The 18821-nt window shown below is 41.0% G+C and overlaps 1 protein-coding gene across 1 annotated transcript in view; it reads right to left on the bottom strand.

The window, feature by feature from the left end:
• Positions 1 to 4799: 4799 nt before the first annotated feature.
• MAP3K7CL (MAP3K7 C-terminal like) overlaps positions 4800 to 18821 on the bottom strand; it is a 73177-nt gene continuing 59155 nt past the window's right edge. Inside the window, exon 6 of the mRNA XM_004713097.2 lies at positions 4800 to 5962. Within this exon, the coding sequence (XP_004713154.2) occupies positions 5782 to 5962 (181 nt within the window). The 3' untranslated portion in view covers positions 4800 to 5781. The remainder of the gene's footprint in view (positions 5963 to 18821) is intronic.

Here is an 18821-nt window from a genome sequence, read left to right as displayed (position 1 = left end):
TAAGTGTGTGTGTGTGTGTGTGTGTGTGTGTGTGTGTGTGTGTGTGTGATAGTTACATAATCTGGTGTCAATTTGAGGACTAAGAGTGTAGGGGTGGAGTCTAGCCTGCCAATCAGATCATAGCCAATGAGGCTTCTGTGTGGGCTTAGCCTTCTCTTGAGGATTCTGGGAATTCCTGCTGTTTTCCTTGGAGGCAGGAGACACACACTCTCTCTCTGCTCACTCCCTGTGAGATATTTCTGAAGAGAAGCCACATGAAGTTACCCTGAGGCAGTCAGAGTTTCGGAGATGAAGGAACCACGTATAGATCCTTGCCAGTGCAGAGATTCTTACAATGCCCCTGGATCCACAAGACTTCCAACCCACTGGCCTGTGATCTTCCTGCATTCCACATTATTGCATGTTTCATGAGTCTGAAGAGGATTTTTTATAGATTGTATTGGACATATGGGCTAATATCGGACTTATAGACTTGATGTGGATGGGGATGTGATGTTTTCTTACTATTCAATTACTCTTGTATATAAAATTCTTTCTTAAACACATGAGTGTCTATTGATTTGTTTCTCTAGCTATCCAGGCCAACCGCGGGAGGGTGTGGGGGTTGGGGAGCCAGGAATTAAAGAACTAGAGGGATGTTGTGTATTTTGTCCGTGCTATAGTACACCCTGGCTGACTTATCTCTTCCTTGTGACCCTTCTGTGAGGGGATGGCCCATTGTCTACAGATAGGCTTTGAGTCTCCACTCCACCCCACCTTGGTCACATCTATATGATATGATTGTTTGTTTGAGGTCTTCTTATGCCTGATACCTGATCCTATTGATACCTCTCAATCACAGAGGCTGGTTTGCTTCTTCCATATGGGCTTTGTTGCTTCCTTGCTAGATAAATCCTCCGTTTAATGAAAATGCTTCCTGCATGTTTTAAAACCAACTACACTAGAGCTAATAACCAAATATCCTCAAGTAATTAGAAAAAAATCACCGTTCTCATCACTGTATAGATAAAAGAAACTCTCTCCATCTGAGAAAAAATATTAGTCAAGTTTTGGGGTTTTTTATTTGAAAACCACAACTTTATCACTTGCATTTCCCAATACCAAATACTGAACTTCAGAGGAGCCCGGAGGCAGTGGAATGCTGTCCAGGCAGCCAGCTGGGTCTCAGGGACCCAGACAAGAACATTACTTTGCAGGGACAATTCCTGGAACAACGGCTCCATGTTCTTTCCTTTCTGACCCCAAATATAAGCTTCTTACATTCTGCCTTAAATGTTCCCTTCTTCCTTCTGTTCACTGTCACCTCGGTGATGTCATTACCTCTCCTCGTTCGTAATAGCCCAACCCTTCCAATGACTTCCAGATCAAACACCACTTGTATAGTAGTCCAACCGGCAGGGGAAATCTGAGCTGATCAAGTCTTTAGATTTATGTACCAATTTACTGGAAAAACAGGGGACAGGAAAGCATGTTCAACAACATCTTGAAGTCAAAATATTCATGATATGGGAAACTACAGGAAAACCTACCCGGTTCCTTCAACACACACACAGAGAATGAGTCGAGAGTTCACCAACTGATTGATGAGTAAGGACAATGTGGTAGATTCATATAATGACATATTACTTGGCACTAGAAAAGGAGATGAAATACTGGTGCAAGCTCCATGAATGAAGTTTGGGAACAGCGTGTTAAGTGATGGAGCCAGTGACTAAGATGACATGTGGTATGAGTCAATTTATGTGACATGTTCAAAATGGCAAATCCATACAATCAAATTATTAGGTTCCAGGTGTTCAGGGAAAGAAGAAAGGAGGATAACTAATAATTGGTAAAGGATTTGTTTTGGGAGTGGTAAATTGTTCTGAAATTACTGGACTTGTAAATTATAAATGATATAAAATAATAAATTATAAAGGAGAGTGGAGATGGTTGTACAATTCTGTGAACATATTAAAAACCACTGAATTGTACACTTAATTTCTTTTTTCCTAAATTGTACACTTTGAAAGGAAAAGCTTTATGTTTGTGAATTATATATCAATGATGTTTCAAAAGGCATAGGATAAACTATAGATTAAAAGAGTAACATCAACCAATCCCAAACTATGGACATTATGTATAGATCACAATTCAAAAATCAAACTATAGATTATATTTATATATACAAGTGATACTATTGAGATCATTTGCACACTAAAAGCACGATGGTATTGAGCATTTATTATGGGGTATTATCATTGAATTGTGTTTTCCTAAAAAGATATGTTGAAATCCTATCCCCTATAACTGCAATACAGTAGGTGCAACAATAAGCTCAGAGAAAAGAGCAAATGTGAGGAGAGGACAGGATCGGGCCGTGGTTTGTTGTTGTATTTAGGCTACAAGTCAGAACTGACTCAATGTCACCTAGCAACAGCAGCGACCTACCGGTAATATTTGGAGGACTGAGAATTCCACAATACTTGTGCTCATATGAAATCTATACATAGACATGAGGCAGCTATTCAAGGAGAACAGGAGGCAATACTCCGGGGTTTAGAATCGGGGAAGCTATGCATCAGTGGTGCATGGTTCCCCCTATGGAGGGATAATGAGCGGCGACTCCATGGAGCTGGACTCAATGAAGAACATGGCATCAAGATGAGAGGAAAACTCATTAACCATTACAGTATGTAGATGACACAAAAAAGGACTTAATGTACTTATTGATGAAGATCAAAGACTACAGTCACCAGCGTGCATTACACATCAATGTGAAGAAAATGAAAATCTTTCGGCCCTGTGGACAGTGGAAGAAAATGCTGAATGATCCCTGGCCAGCCTCATAATTGTTGCTATGTTTGAGTCCATTGCTACAGTCATGGGGTCACTCCATCTCTTTGAGGGTCTTCCTCCTTTTCGTTGCCCCTCTACCAAGCATGATGTCCTTCTCCAGGGACTGGTCTCTCCTAACAACATGTCCAAAGTATGTAAATCTCGCCACCCTCAATTCCCAGGGGCAGTTTCACTGTACTTCATGGCAGATTTGTTCGTACTGGCAACCCATTGTACACTGGATATTATTTGCGAACACCATAATTCAAAGCATCAATTCCTCTTCAGTTTTCCTTATGCAAAATTTCACCTGCATTTGGTGATTGAAAATATCATGGCTTGGGTCAGGAGCACCGTAGTCTCCAAAGTGAGATCTTTACTTTTTAACACTTTCAAGAGCTCTTTTGCTGCAGGTTTTCCCAATTCAATATATTGCTTGATTTCTTGTTAGCTGCTTCCCTGGGCATTAATTGTTGGTCCAAATAAAGTGAAATTCATAACAACTTTAATCTTTTGTCCATGTATTTTGTCCCCTATGCACAAAAACAAACAAACTCACTGCCATCAGGTCGATGCCAAGTCATAGCAACCCTAGAGGGTGTAGTAGAACTGCCCTTATGAGTTTCTGAGACATAACTCTTCACCGGAGTAGAAAACCCCTTCTTTCTGTCAAGGATCAGCTGGTGGTTTCGAACTGTTGACCTTGTGGTTCACAGCCCAACTTGTAACCACTACACCACCAGAGCCCTTTGCATCCCCTAAAGAATGTCAGTAAATATTTATTAACGGAATGAAGGAACTTTTGTATATGAAATGTGACTCTGGGGAATTGAGTATAAACTACAAGTGGGAGTGGGGAGGTGTTACTCGGCTACCATTCCCCTCCACGTTGATCGGGATCACAATACACAACACTCTACACAGATAGGGAGAGAGAGAAAAAGAATGTAGAACAATATTCAATATCATAAAAAGACCAGGCTTACTGGCAGAATGTAGAACAATATTCAATATCATAAAAAGACCAGGCTTACTGGTCTGATCGAGATGGACAGAACCTCTGAGACTGTGATCCTTAGCGATCCTTTAGGCCTGACACTGAATCTACCCACCACCTCACCTTCAACCATCATATGAGGGAGGGCATACTCCTCAGAATAGTCAGCCATTCGAGGCAACTGGGAACATCTGCCTAAAATCAAAGCTCAGAAGGAAAGAAGGAGTAGGAAAGAAGGAAGATTGGAAATGGGGAACCCAGGGAGGAAGTGGGGAAGGTGCTGTTACATTGAAGGGCCTGGTACCAGTGTGATGGAACAAAATGTGCATAACTTGCTGAATGGAGTTTTGATTTGCTCCATAGACTTTCACCTAAACCACAATGAAAGGTTTCAGGGGGGTGGGAGGGGTGGAGGGCAGAATAACTGTGGGTTTTTTTAAGGTACAGCAGGTCTTTGTAGACTGTACCACATTACAAGAAATGGGCAGCCCTGCAAGAAGCTGCCCTTGGCATTTGTCCAAACTGCCCAGTGAGTAGGTCTCAACCTCACTGCTGTTTGGGGTCCAAGGCTTCGTAGCCGTGGAGTTTATTCCGTATGTCTGTCTGGCAGCATCCCTGGCTTTTATCCACTGGGTGCCAGTAACACCTCCCCACTCCCAAGTGTGACAAACAAAATTCTTCTTAACACAATGCCAAATGTCCTCCCCGGGGAGCGAGGGAAGGACATAAAATCACCCCCGTTGGGAAATACTGGTCAATTCTTGTCATTTTACTGTTTTAATCAGTTTTTAATGGTTTCTGGGTAAATATCATCATGTTCAGTAAAAATGTTCAAAGTTGTTGTATAAGAAGCCCCTGACTTTTCCGGAAAGGGGGACTTTGCTCCTTGGGACATACAAATACACCTAAGAACAATTTCTGATGTGGGTTAGGCAATGGCCACTTTTAGCATAAGAGGGTAAGAAAGAGGCAAAATACAAGCTGACAGTTTTGATCCATGTTTAATGAAAAAGTTACATGAATAGAAATGGACAAATAACAAAGAGATCAATTTGAGGAAATATGATAGGTAGAGCAGGGAAAAAATAATTGTAACCCTCGATTTACTCATGGATTCCTATTAGTTATTACTGATTCAAAAGCTCTCCAAAAATCCAAAGCAAAATGACATGAGACTGCTGCTTTCATGAGAGCTTTCAGAGGTACAGTCCGATGATGCCTTCCTCTGTCCCCGGTGCCCCAAGACCCAACAAGCAAGGCAGAGATGTCGAGCGTGATATAAAGCGACGAGAAGGAAACGAAACCGTATCTGGTTTTTTATTACAACAGCAAGTCAGCACTGGCCAATGCTCTGTGGGCACAAACATGCTGCCTGCTCCTATTTTCACGAGAAAGCGTTTTTGATACATGATCATTTCTTCCGAGTACAATCAATCAGTAAGGGATTAATCTGACTCTGGTGAACATAAATCTATACAGGGAAGTTCCTGGTGGCCAAACATTAAAGGCATGAAAATGTAACATACACACATGGTGAACTGCAGTGAGCTTTCCGTGCGTAATTTCCATGGCTTAACTCTGCCCGGCTCATGACTCAGTGGGACCATTACGACTTTATTTTCATCATCTTGCCCCTGATGTACGTTTGGACTATGCCTTCCTAAATAAGAAATTATTTTTCTTTTCCAAAGCTATATACCTAGATCTTTGGGAAAGAATTGTGATCTCTAAACATATATCATGGGCACGGTTCAACTTAATGATCTTATTTAAAATTAAAAAAAAAAAAAGAAATCTTTCTCTCAGGCTAGAAGCTGGCAAGCACGAAACTCATAATAGGCATTTGCCGTGTGGGTGATGAAGGGAAGTCAGGGTAGATTTTACTTTCATCCCTTCGAAATCAAAAGCTCTGGCCCGCGCACCGCAGCCGCCCCTTCTGCCGCTCTCGGGGAGCACTTGGCCATGAGCTAGGACGAGCCCTGTCGCTTCTGATACTGTATCCGGAGCTTCTCCAGCTGCTCCACACACTGCGACTGCGCCAGCTTCAGCGTCCGGTTCTCCTCGGCCAGCGCCTCGTACTCCCGGGCTAGCTGCGCGGCGTCCACCTTCTCCTTTTCGGCCTGATCCAGCCGGGCAATGAGCTCCTTTCTGAAGATGCAAGGGACACGGGAGGCAGAAGGGTAAAATTTAATGGGGGGAGAAAACATCAAATGACAGCGCAGCAGCATGGCAGAAATCAAACGTTCCCGTTTGTGCCTGTCGCTTTCATTGGCCCAGCTCCCTGCGTCTGCGCTGTTGCTGGAATCCATTTCAACGCCCTTTCGGGTCACATGAACTGTGCTCCCTAGGGTTTTCTTTCTTTTGATCGTTTTATTGGCACTTCAACCACATAACACACAATTCAACCCAGAAGTTGTACAATCTTTACCACAATCAATTTTACAGCATTTTCTCCGCCCCCATTGTTATTCATGTTTTTGTCAATTATGGCAAAAATGTACACACCAAAGCATCCTGCAGTCCAACAACTTCCACGTGTATAATCCCGTGTCGTTGGTTGTGCTCTTCGTGATGGACAGCCACTACTGATATTCCTCCCCCGAATTGTCCCACCACCATTAAAACAAACTCAGTGCCCCTCGGCAAACACGCTTCCTCCTTCAACCCTGGCAACCCGAAGTCAAGTGTGGCTTCTTTTTCTTTCTTTCTGGTTTTAGTAGTTTTCTTAATGTAATAGTCACATATCAGACACGTCTATAGCTAACCTGCTTCTAAAAAGAGTTGCATACACATCGCCATCAGCTCTGGCACCCGCCCTCCTCCTGCACCCACTGATGCCCCTCCTCCCCGATAAACCACTGCATCGATGATTCTCCAGGCACCCACTCCTTCTGTGCTTCCTAAACTGGGAAACCTAACAGAAGCAATAAAGAAGGAAACGATAATAATGATGATATAAAGAAAGAAATAAGGACTACCACAGTGGTTCTCAACCTTCCAAATGCCGCGACTCTGTAATACAGTTCCTCCTGCTGACCCCCAACCATAAAATTATTTTCGTTGCTACGCCATACTATAATTTTGCTACTGTTACAAATCATAATGTAAATATCTGATATACAGGATGGTATTATCATTGTTACAAATTTCACATAATTAAGGCAGAGTGATTAATCCCCAAAACAATATGTAATTTTATATATACTAGGAAATATTTATTTCTAATTATAAATAAATGAAATTTTGTCCTGAAGCCTGGTGTAACATGGATAAGTCTTCATACTGGGTACTCGCATATGGGCTTATGTGCATGTGGGTAGACCTGTCTGGAGACGGATCGAGGAGCAGCGTTTCAGTTCCTAAAACCATCCGAAGTATGTGTTTTCCAATGGTCTTGGGCAACCCCTGTGAAAGGGTCATTCGACCCCCAAAGGTTGAGAATCACTGGACTACCAACAATATTTAAAAAGCCAGAGAAGAACTTTCTGTCGTGGAACAATCAAGAAATATTTGAGCATAGAGAAAATTCAGGTGGGGCCAAGAGAGAGGTCAACTGACCAAGTATCATATTAGACCATGGTTCGATTGACCATGATCAAGTTTACAAAGATGTCTGTCTAGTAGTAAAGCTATTTGAGTCTCTCTACAGTTTTCAATGAATGATTTGTGTTTTGTGGTTGTTTTTTTTCCCACAAGTAGGTCACCTATCCTTTCTTATAAGGAACTTTTGGATGGGTTCAAACTGCCAACTTTTGGGTTAGCACAAAATGCCTTCTTAACCATTTGGACCATCCAGGAACCCCTCGCAAGTTTCAGATCTCTGTATTTTAATTTGCCATCTCTACCTGACACATCCAAACACTACACTTCTAAAATCAAAGATTATTTAAGAGCACAGCATATCACAATTTATGAAAAAAGCAGGTCTATTTATACGTCTGATGATTGAAGTTGCTGTCTACTGAGTGTTAGTAAGAGAACCATATAGTGTGCCCCTTAACTAACCTTCATACTCCACGAGTCACGTGTTTTTGTTTTTTCCTTTTCTTTGATATTTCTGAGTGTAATGAATCTTCACTAGGCTTCTTTGAACCAAGGTTTCCAACTTCTCCCCAACAGGTGTTAGTGTCCATGTCTTTCCCGAGTCCTTAAGTATATGGGTGTACGTGTGTATATACATATACAGTATACATTGCAACCTCAATGAACAAACTTCCCCTGGGTAATGCAAGAAGTTTGCAGTCAACTGCTACCCGGAAGATTGGTAGTTCAAACCCACTCAACACCGGGGAAGACAGGCCTGGCAATCAGTACCCATAAGGATTGCACCCCAAAAACCCTGTGGAACAGTTCTACTTTGAAGCATCTGGGGTTTTCATGAGTCAGAATCAGCTTGAAGGCAAATGATTCGATTTTGGGTTTAACTAATAAACAATGTGTCTGCATTTGGTACTGGCCTCCGGCTTGAGTTTAGGAAGCAGGATAAGGACATGGGGAGGGAACTTGCACTGACATCAGGTAAATAAATGCAGTTCTCAGTAAACATTTTTAAATGCTGTATTGATATAAATACACATAGTACTGCCCAGAACATTCACAGTCTAGATGGGATTTAAAACCATGACAATCTAAAAGGAGACCAGACTTCACCCCTACAAGTGGGCCAGTTAATTATAAAGAGGACCAAATCTAACTAAATTCTCCTTTGCCTCGATATAAGGTAAAGAACCTTTATTTCCAAGCTGATAGTGCCCAGCTATCAAAAGATATAGCGTCAGGAGTCTTAAAGGCTTGAAGGTAAACAAGGGGCCATCTAGCTCAGAAGCAGCAAAGCCCCCATGGAAGAAGCGTACCAGCCTGTGTGATCTCAAGGTGGCGAAAGGATCAAGTATCAGACATCAAAGAACAAAAAATGAAATCATTGTGAATGAGGGGGAGTGCAGTTTGGGGACCCAAGACCCATCTGTAGGCAACTGGACATCTCCTTAGAGAAGGGTTGCGGGGTGGAGACGAGCCAGTCAGAGTGCAGTGTAGCAACGATGAAACATACAACTTTCCTCTAGTTCCTAAATGCTTCCTCCCCAACCCCCCCACCCCGACTATCATGATCCTAATTCTACCTTACAAATCTGGCTAGACCAGAGGATGTACACTGGTACAGATAGGAACTGGAAACACAGGGAATCCAGGACAGATGATCCCTTCAGGACCAGTGCTGAGAGTGGTGATACCGGGAGGGTGGGGTAGAAAGGGGGAAAGGGTTACAAAGATCTACATAGGGATCTACATATAACCTCCTCCCTGGGGGACGGACAACAGAAAAGTGGGTGAAGGGAGATGTCGGACAGGGCAAGATATGACAAAATAATAATTTATAAATTATCAAGGGTTCATGAGGGAGGGGGGAGGAAGGGAGAAAAATGAGGAGCTAATGCCATGGGCTTAAGTGGAGAGGAAATGTTTTGAGAATGATGAGGGCAACGAATGTACAAATGTGCTTTACACAATTGATGTATATATGGATTGTGATAAGAGTTGTATGAGCCCCTAATAAAAAGATTTTTTAAAAAAAAGAACCTTTCTTTCTCCTCTGTGGGATGAAAAACAGCTGGTGAACATTCTTCAAATATAGGTCAAACTTTGTTTTCTAGATGGGCTTTCTAAAGGGAGGGGTTCTAACTGCTCCCTGCAGATGTTATTGTCCATGTCTTACATGGTGTTACAGAAGATGGTGGAAATGCTTTTATACTTTGTTGCTCTTATCTACTGTCATGTTGTTCCTAACGCCCGGAGACCTCACATGTGCAGAGTAGAACTGCTCCATAGGGTTTTCAAGGATGAGAACTTTCAGGAAATAGCAAAGAATGACAATGGTTTTTATTCTGCTACATATAGGATTGTTACGAGTCCGAGCTGATTCAACAGCAACAACAATAACTATCTATGCTCAATTTCCAGATTTTAATTATTATACTGAATTCGTTATTTAGTGCTGGAACAGTAGTACCACAAGCAGATGGCTTTACCAAATAGAAATTCATTCTCTCAAAATTTAGGAGGCAAGAAGTACAAATCTAGGGTGCTAGCTCTAAGAGGAAGGTTTTTCTCTGTTGGTTCAGGGGAAGGTCCTGGTCTCTTTTAATGTATGTGGAGATCTCTATGGTCTTGACATCAGCTTTCCTCTAGGTCTAAGAGCTTCTCAGCGCAGGGGCCCCAGCTCCAAAGGACATTCTCTTCCCCTGTCTCTTCTGCCTTGGTGGTAATCTCTGCTTGATTGTTTGATTTCTTTTATATTTCAAAAGAGATTGACCCCAAATATAACTTAATCCTGTAGATTAGATTCTGCTTCATTAATATAACTGCCTCTAATCCTTCCTTATTAACATGATAGGTCAAGTATACAATGCACAGTATAATTACATCAGATCACAAAATAGGTAATTATATAATATGGAGAATCATGATCTAGCCAAATTGATACATTTTTTGTGGGACACAAGTTAATCTATACCACGTACCTTGGTTACATGAAAGAATATGCCTATTTTTAGAAAATATTCACTGAAGCATTTAAGTACAATGGGTCATAACATACATGTGTGTGTGTATATAAGTACATGTATATGTGTATGCATATGTACATCTATATAATGTGGAGCCATGGTTTCTTTTATATCCTCCATGTAAGCCTTTACACTTTCGAAAGCCTTTAGGAGACTCTATCCCACCAACTTTTCCTTATGAAAAAGATGAAATTATCTGCTCCCACAAAAATTACAGGGCTGGATTGAATTTGATGCTTGATCAGTTGGCCTCCCTCTTGTCCCTGTCCTATAGGGTCGCCGTTAGTCAGAATCCGTGTGATGGCAGTGAGTTTGGTGTTTTGTTTTAAGTTGAATCATTTTCCTTTTCAACCCATTCTTAATTTGTTCTATTTTTTTATTATTTTCTGTTTTCTTTTGGAATGAAAGAAGCAAAGGTGATGAGAAACTTCATATCACATACTTTGGACATGTTGTCAGGGGAGACCAGTCCCTTGGGAAAGACATCATGCTTGCTCAAATAGAGGAACATTAAAAAAGATGCCGGCCCTCAATGAGATGGTTTGACACAGTGGTTTCAACAATGGGCTTAATCATCAGAACAATTGGGAGAATGGTGCAAGCCCAGGTTGTACATTAGGGTTGCTGTGAGTCAGAACCAACTTGATGGCACCTAACAATAACAGTGATCAGATGATTAAGTTCTTAACTATTTGTCAAAATTTGGTGGTTCATATTCAGCCAAATGCATTTCAGAAGAGAGATCTAGCGATCTGATATCCAAAGGTAACAGCCTTGGAAAACACAATGGTGTAGTTCTGGAATTGACTTGATGGTAACTAATAGCAACAACAACAATCACTATATTACAATACAAGACTCTTTAGCTGACTGGGAAAAACAAACAAGCAAACAAACAAACAAAACTGTCCAGAATTTAGCCTTTTCTGAATAGTCTTCAATCAATTTTTACAAGTTCTGAGAACCATGGCCATGATTTTCCTAAAAATAAGCAGTGTTCGCCTGAAGGATGAACACATGTATCCATCTCATGGAACACAAAGTGTCTCATTAATTTTGCAATTAGTTCCCCCAACGTTTCAAATTTCTTTTTACCAACTCAATTGGACTTTTCCTTTCCCCATTTGTTTTGGTAAATAAAAATTTTCATGACAAGTAGCTTAAGAAGGAGATCTGGGAGCTTAGTAAGTTATGTGTTTGGGCTGCTTAACTGCATGATCAGGAGTTGGAAGGCACCGTTGACTCCAAGAAAGATACATGAAGTTTTCTGGTCCTGTGAAGATTTACAAACTTAGAAACTGTGTTAGTCTGGGTAGACTAGAGAAACAAATCCATGGACACACGTATGTGTATAAGAAAGAGATTTATATACAAGAGCAATTGAACATTGAGAAAACATCAGGGTGGGTCCGTGTGTCTTGCCAGCTGCCATGTCTCCCAGGGAGTGAGTCTCCCACTCCAAGGAGGAAATACCAGATTTCCCAGAATCCTCAGGAGAAGGCCATGCCTACAGAAGTCTCATTGGCTATCCCCAGATTGACAGGCTAGACTCCACCCCTTCACTCTGAATCCTCAAATTGACACCAGATTAGGTGACTGTCACAGAAACCCACAAGGGCAGCTGTACTCTGTGTACAGGGTCACGATAAGTTGGAACTGACTTGGTGACATTACATTTGGTTTGAGTTTTTTGAGAGCTGAAGATGGGGTAGCAGACAACCTACTGTGGCACCCAAGTGGTGGTTTTCTCACTGATGACTTGTTATCATTTTCACATATTGTCAAAAATCATGTTATTTCTTAGTTTAACTTTTGGGTTGTTCTCAATCCAAATATTGTCTGCCCAAATGGGTGCATAAGCTAGTTGGGTGAAGGAAGCCCATGGTGCCCAGCTATTAAAAGATATATTGTCTGGGGTCTTAAAGATTTAAATTTAAACAAACGGTCATCTAGCAGGGATGCAACAAAACCCACAAGGTAGAAGCACAACAACCTATGTGATCACAAGGTGTCAACAGGAGCAGGTATCAGGCATCAGAAGACCCAAAACAAACAAGATTTCTATGTGAACGAGGTGAGGTCAGAATGGAGACCCAAAACCCATCTGTAGATAAATGGATATCCCCTCACAAAAGGGTCACAAGGAAGGGACAAGCCAGCCAGGGTGCAGTATAGCACCGATGAAACACACAACATTCCTCTAGATCTTTAATGCTTCACCCCCCACTTTCATGACCCCATTTGTACCTTACAAATCCTCCTGGACCAGAGCATGTACAGTGATACAGATAAGAGCTCTAGACACACGGAATCCTGGACAGATAAACCCCTTAGGGCCAATGATGAGAGTGGCTATACCATAAGGGTAGGGGTAAGGTGAGGGGAGAACAGGGAGAAAAGGGAAACCGATCCCAACGATTGATATACAACACCCACACACCCCAGGGGGATGAACAACATAAGCATGAGTGAAGGGAGACAACAGACAATGTGAAATATGAAAATTAAAATAATTTATAAATTATCAATGGTTCATTAGGATGGGAGAGTGGGGGAGGGAGGGCAAAATGAGCTTATACCAAGGGCTCAAGTAGAATGAAAATGTCTGGGAAATGATGATGGTAACATATGTAAAAGTATGCTTGGTATAATTAATGTACGGTCTGTTATAAAAACTTTAAGAACCCCCAATAAAATTCATTATTAAAATAAATAAATAGATTAAAAAAACAAAAAAATTTTCAGCTATCAAGTCAATTCCAATTCCTTGACTATGCGTCTTAAAATAAATTAATAATAATGCTTTCGTCTTGGGGATAATTTTATTTTATAATAAGGATTTAGACTGCTATATTTTTAGTTCTTGAGAGAGATGCATATAAAAACACTTATACACTGGGGAGAAGGTATAGAGGTCACAAGATGGCAAAGATGTGAAGATCTATCTACCTTCAATTTATGCAGGTAAATTAATGGTAAATGAGGAAACTCCCTACAAGTGAATATCTTAGAAGCAAAAACTATACTCACATATTTTTGGAGCCCAAGGGCAACCAGAGGTGAAATCACTCTAAAACAGGGTTTCTTAACTCTCCTCTAATTGGTATTTGGGACAAGACAATTCTTTGCTGTAGAGGACTGTCCCATATATGGATATTGTAGGAAGTTTAACAGGCTCACTGGCCTCTACTCATTAGATGCCAGTGTCCAGTTGTAGCAACCCCAAATATCTCCAGATATTACCAATATTCCTAGGGGTGGAGAGATCACCAGAATTATGAACTACTGTCATAAGGTGAAAGGAAAAATGTTTTCTCTCTCTGCTTCCCCAAAGATGAGGACTTGTTCCTTAATACTGGAAATATATTAAAGGCACACTCACACAAGAGAGATAAATACTCATATTGTGTTCCTTTTAATATGGTTCCAAATAGGCCTGAGGAAAGAGATTCCTGGGAACTGGAGTTGAAAAGTGTGAACTGCATATGATTAGGTGGTGCAAAAACATTACAGTTGATCATTAAGAGAAAATAGAACCACACAGCCTGATGAAGACAGGGAATTGGGAATAAAAAATAAACCCTCTGAAGAAAAATCCATTTGCCACACCTTCTTTAGTAAAAAGCTGAGAGAGGTTTTTTGTTTGTTTTTTGGTCTCCCAAAATGTAGAACTAATGGAGTGCAATCACAAACTGAAGAAGCTTTGGTGAAACGCGAGGTTACTAACACTAAGGTTGGCGGTTCAAACTCTCAAGGGCATCTGCAGTAGAAAAACCCAGACATCTGTTCCCTTAAATATTATAGCCTTGAAAACCCCAGGGCACTTCTATTTTGATAGCATCTGTAGGGCAGTGAATTCATAGGGCTCTGCTAGCTACAGTCTTAATGACTCCCACCAAGTGACTGTATGGGACTATGCAAACAAGGTGTTTATGGCCCACCAAGGGTATTGGATAACTTGCTAATAATAGGTGCATGGACCCTTGTGGTGCATATGACCATCCAGATAAGTAGAAGGGACTCTAGCGAAGGGATTGGTTAGTTTTGCCATTCCACTAGATTTTGAAAGAGCCAATTTCAAAGCTTTGCAACCACCCAGAAAGACAATCTAGGAGTGAAACACATCCTTTGGACATGGGACTCCTGTTCTGACACCCTCCAACACTGAAGAAACAGAGCACAAGCTACAGAAGAAAGCGAGGGACACAGAAGACAATGAGAGGTGGCAGCATGAGACGACAGGAACCACAATTGGACAGGAGCTGATGCACTGGGCTTCCTGGCCCTTTAGAGTCAGAAAGTTGAGTCCCATCCTGTGGGAGGGTTTTTGCAAGCATTTGGTAAAATTGGGTTTGCTAACCCAGAGAGCTTTGGACCAAGGCTTACTTTTAGACTAGGGCGCCTCTAAGCACTTACCAGCAGAGCTAAGAGAGCTTTTGCAATTCTTGTCAAAGCAGAGCAGAAGCCAGGCTGAGAGGCCAAAGGCCTATTAGGTTGGCTGAGAAGCAGTTGTCTTGATCAAAGAAACTGAATCAAGAATATTCCTAAACCTGTCCATTTCCTCGTAAACCCTAAATAGTGAGGATAGTCTGTAGTTCTGTGTGACTTTTGCAATGAATTGGTGAAATGCAGTAGAGAAAGGTGCTGTGGGAGGAACGGCTGGCGGAAAAGGTTGGAGGATGCCAATACCTCTGCCTCTCCCTCATAGGGACCAGCCTTGGACTGCGAGTCTTAACGCCCATTCCCCCTTGTGAAAACTTAGAGGAAGCCGGGTGCTACTGCTACATTTTTATAGCACTTAATAACAACGACAACGAAAACCAAGCGCTTCAATTCTCGCTGACATTGACTCAGTTCTGATGCATACTTACCTATATATAGGACAGAATAGAAGTGCCCCTGTGGGTTCCCAAGACTTTAAATCTTTGCGGGACTGAAAAACCTAGTCTTTGGTTACTGCCAGCCAAGTTGGTCTTGGAGAACACACCTCTACTACTAGAAAAGGAAGCCTAATCCCGAATCTTGCATGGAAGGCTGTTGTGGAAAAGGACAAAACTCCACCCCCCCTCCCCCACATGACGACATAACCTACAAATGCTTAGGGAGAAGGATATCTCTGTTTACTGTTTCTTTAAGACAAAGGAGACCTAACTTCTGGAAGGCTGAATAAATATTTAAGAAAAAACATCCTTGAAATGTAAAAGTGAAGCTTGGCTGTCAATGTTTTCTAGCCATGGAATCCCTGTTCAAAAAATATTTTACATTGATGAGAGACAAATACAACCTAGACTTGTACCTTCTCTAGTGGATTCTGGTCCAGTCCTCAGCCTGCCACCCTCTTTACTCTCACTCTTCCTGGAGAGGCTTCAAGAGCCCTGTTTAAAAATGGGTGCCTTTGGGAATCTCCTAAAGAGATACATTTCTGGCTAACTATAAGAATCTCTTATGGACATCGGGCCTCCACTCAAGTTCCCTCAATGCAAGAACACTTTGTTCTATTGAACTGGCATTGCACGATGCTCACTTTCCCTGACATGATTGCTGAAGACAAAGCGGGTGCATAAGCAAATGTGGTGAAGAAAGCTATCCAAAGATATAGCTTCGGGGGTCTTAAAGGCTTGAAGATAAACAAGCGACCATCTAGCTGAGGAGCAACAAAGCCCACATAGAAGAAACTCACCAGCCTGTGTGATCACAAGGTGTCGACGGGATCAAGTATCAGGCATCAAAGAACAAAAAAATCATATCATCGTGAATGAGGGGGAGTGAGGAGTGGAGACCCAAAGCCCATCTGTAGGCCACTGGACATCCCCTTACAGAAGGGTCTCTGGGAGGAGATGAGCCAGTCAGAGTGCAGTATAGCAATGATGAAACATACAACTTTCCTCTAGTTCTTAAATGATTCCTTCCCCCCACTATCATGATCCCAATTCTACCTTGCAAATCTGGCTAGACCAGAGGATATACACTGGCACAGATAAGAACTGGAAACACAGGGAATCAGGGACAGATAAACTACTCAGGACCAATAATGAGAGTAACAATACTAGGAGTGGAAGGGGAAGGTGGGGTAGAAAGGGGAAACCGATCACAATGATCTACATATAACCCACTCCCTGGGGGATGGACAATAGAAAAATGGGTGAAGGGAGATGTCAGACAGTGTAAGACATGAAAAAATAATAATACTTTATAAATTATCAAGAGTTTGGGGGGGCAGGGAGGTAGGGGGGAAAATGAGGAGCTGATACCAAGGGCTCAAGTACAAAGAAAATGTTTTGAGAATGATGATGGTAACAAATGTACAAATGTGCATGACACAATGGATGGATGGATGGATGGATGGATGGATGGATGGATGGATGGATGGATTATGATAAGAGTTGTATGAGCCCCCAATAAAATGATTTTAAAAAGCAAAAAGGCAAAAAAAGAGTCTCTTATTATGTAAAATGTTTAAATAAATCGAATGTCATGATAAAAAACAAATCAAAGCAGAGCTAAGTTCAAACTCATAAATTACATGTGCTCTTCTTTCCTCCATCCTGATACATTCCCCTGCCTGAGACACTCCCCGCCCCTTCATCGCAGTCCATCTGCTTTGGTTAAGGACTACTTGTTAATGTTTTGCCTGAGATCCACAAAAAGTATATGTTTTCAATTTAATAACAGAAAGACGCATTATCCAATTTTAAAACAGACAGTGGATTTGAGTAGACATTTCTCCAGGGCTATATATAGATAATCATAAGGGGAAAAGTTGCTCGATATCATTAGCCATCAAGGAAATGAAATGCAAATCAAAGCCAACATGCAATCCATCTTCCCACCCACTTAAAAAAAAGTTTCTGCTGAGATCAATTCCTTCTTACAACAATCCCATGTAGGTCAGAGTAGAACTGTGCTCCACCGAGTGTTAATATACCTGAAAAAAATGTCAATTTATATAGAAAAAGACCTAGAAAGAACTATGCAAAATTGAGAGCAGGAGTACTGGGAAGATGTCAGAGCCCTCAAAAATGTTACAAAACCTTTTATTTATTTATCTTTAACAGTGAGGAAAAAAATATTTTTCAATAAAGTAGGAAAAGATTGTTCCTACATCAATAGCCAATAAGTCAGAAGTGATTCTTTAAATTAAATTCATCCCATGCAGAGTTTATAACCCTAGAAAATGTTTTACTTCTTTTCCCACAAATAGGCATGATTTAAAATAATAGTTCTATCGATTTTTTTGTTGCACTGCCCCAAGTTCTCCCAAACATGATCCAGGGAGACCCCCTCTGGAGACAGACAGAAGTTCAGCTTGGTCCAAACCTTAAGCTGTGCCCAAGTGATTTCCAAAGAGAGGCAAGCTCTCTTTTGAAATAAACTGGAATCTCTTTTTTGCAACTAGCTTATATTAGCCAATCACCAGAGGCAACATAATCAGTGACCCTTTATGAAATGATGAGAAAGAAATCCTCATTAGAACCATAAAAAAAAGCTAAATTCTTGGATCTTTATCTTGACCAAAAAAAAAAAAAACACAAAGAAAAAAATGTTGCAAAACGAAATTTCTGCTGCAGTGAAGTATACAACATAAATGACCATTATAAACTTTTTTTTCTTTTTGAATAATTTTACTGGGGTTCATACAACTCTTATCACAATCCATACATACATCAATTGTGTAAAGCCCACTTATATATGTGTTGCCCTCATCATTGACCATTATAAACTTTTAGAGTTTTAGACCAAACTCATTTTTCATCGATATAAGATATAGTCATATGCTCTAACTTAAAAGTTTATCTTGGCAACACTTCATTGCTGATAAGGACTCTGTTTAAAATGTAGACCATACTGGGGGGTGGGGGGGAGGCAATGAGCTGATACTAAGGGCTCAAGTAGAAAGAAAATATTTTGAAAATTATGATGGCAACATATGTACAAAAGTGCATGACGGATGGATGGATGGATGGATGGATGGATGCATGGATGGATGGTGATAAGAGCTGTAAGAGCCTCCAATAAAATGATTATATATATATATGTATATATATATAGAGAGAGAGAGAGAGACCACACAAGCTACAAATAAAATAATGTATACAGAAAGTATATTACTATTTGTTATAGCAGGGCAATAACCCAGCAGCCACTCCACAGGAGAAAAAAGGTGAGGCTGTTTCCGTAAAGCCGGAAAGCCTTTAGAGTGGCTACATGTCAGCAGCCACTCAAAGGCAGTGAGTTTTGTGTTGTTGTTGTTGTTTATACTAGTCATTTTAAATAAGCCTTATCATCTTGATCACCCAGCCGATAAACAGTTCAAAGTTAGGTGATTCAGATACCAAGAGATGTTGCAGGATACACATAACTGTGAAAAGTATATACAGACAGAAACTTAAAGGGATACCACTGCAGTCCTTTGATCAGAAAGGTTGCTTATTATGGGATGGTTA

This window comes from Echinops telfairi, unplaced genomic scaffold (assembly GCF_000313985.2).
Source record: "Echinops telfairi isolate 266 unplaced genomic scaffold, ASM31398v2 ScPeMD7_7469;HRSCAF=8507_0, whole genome shotgun sequence".
Taxonomy (NCBI): Eukaryota; Metazoa; Chordata; class Mammalia; order Afrosoricida; family Tenrecidae; genus Echinops; species Echinops telfairi.
The sequence above is the reverse complement of the archived record's forward strand: the minus strand, read 5'-3'. Positions and strand labels throughout refer to the sequence as shown.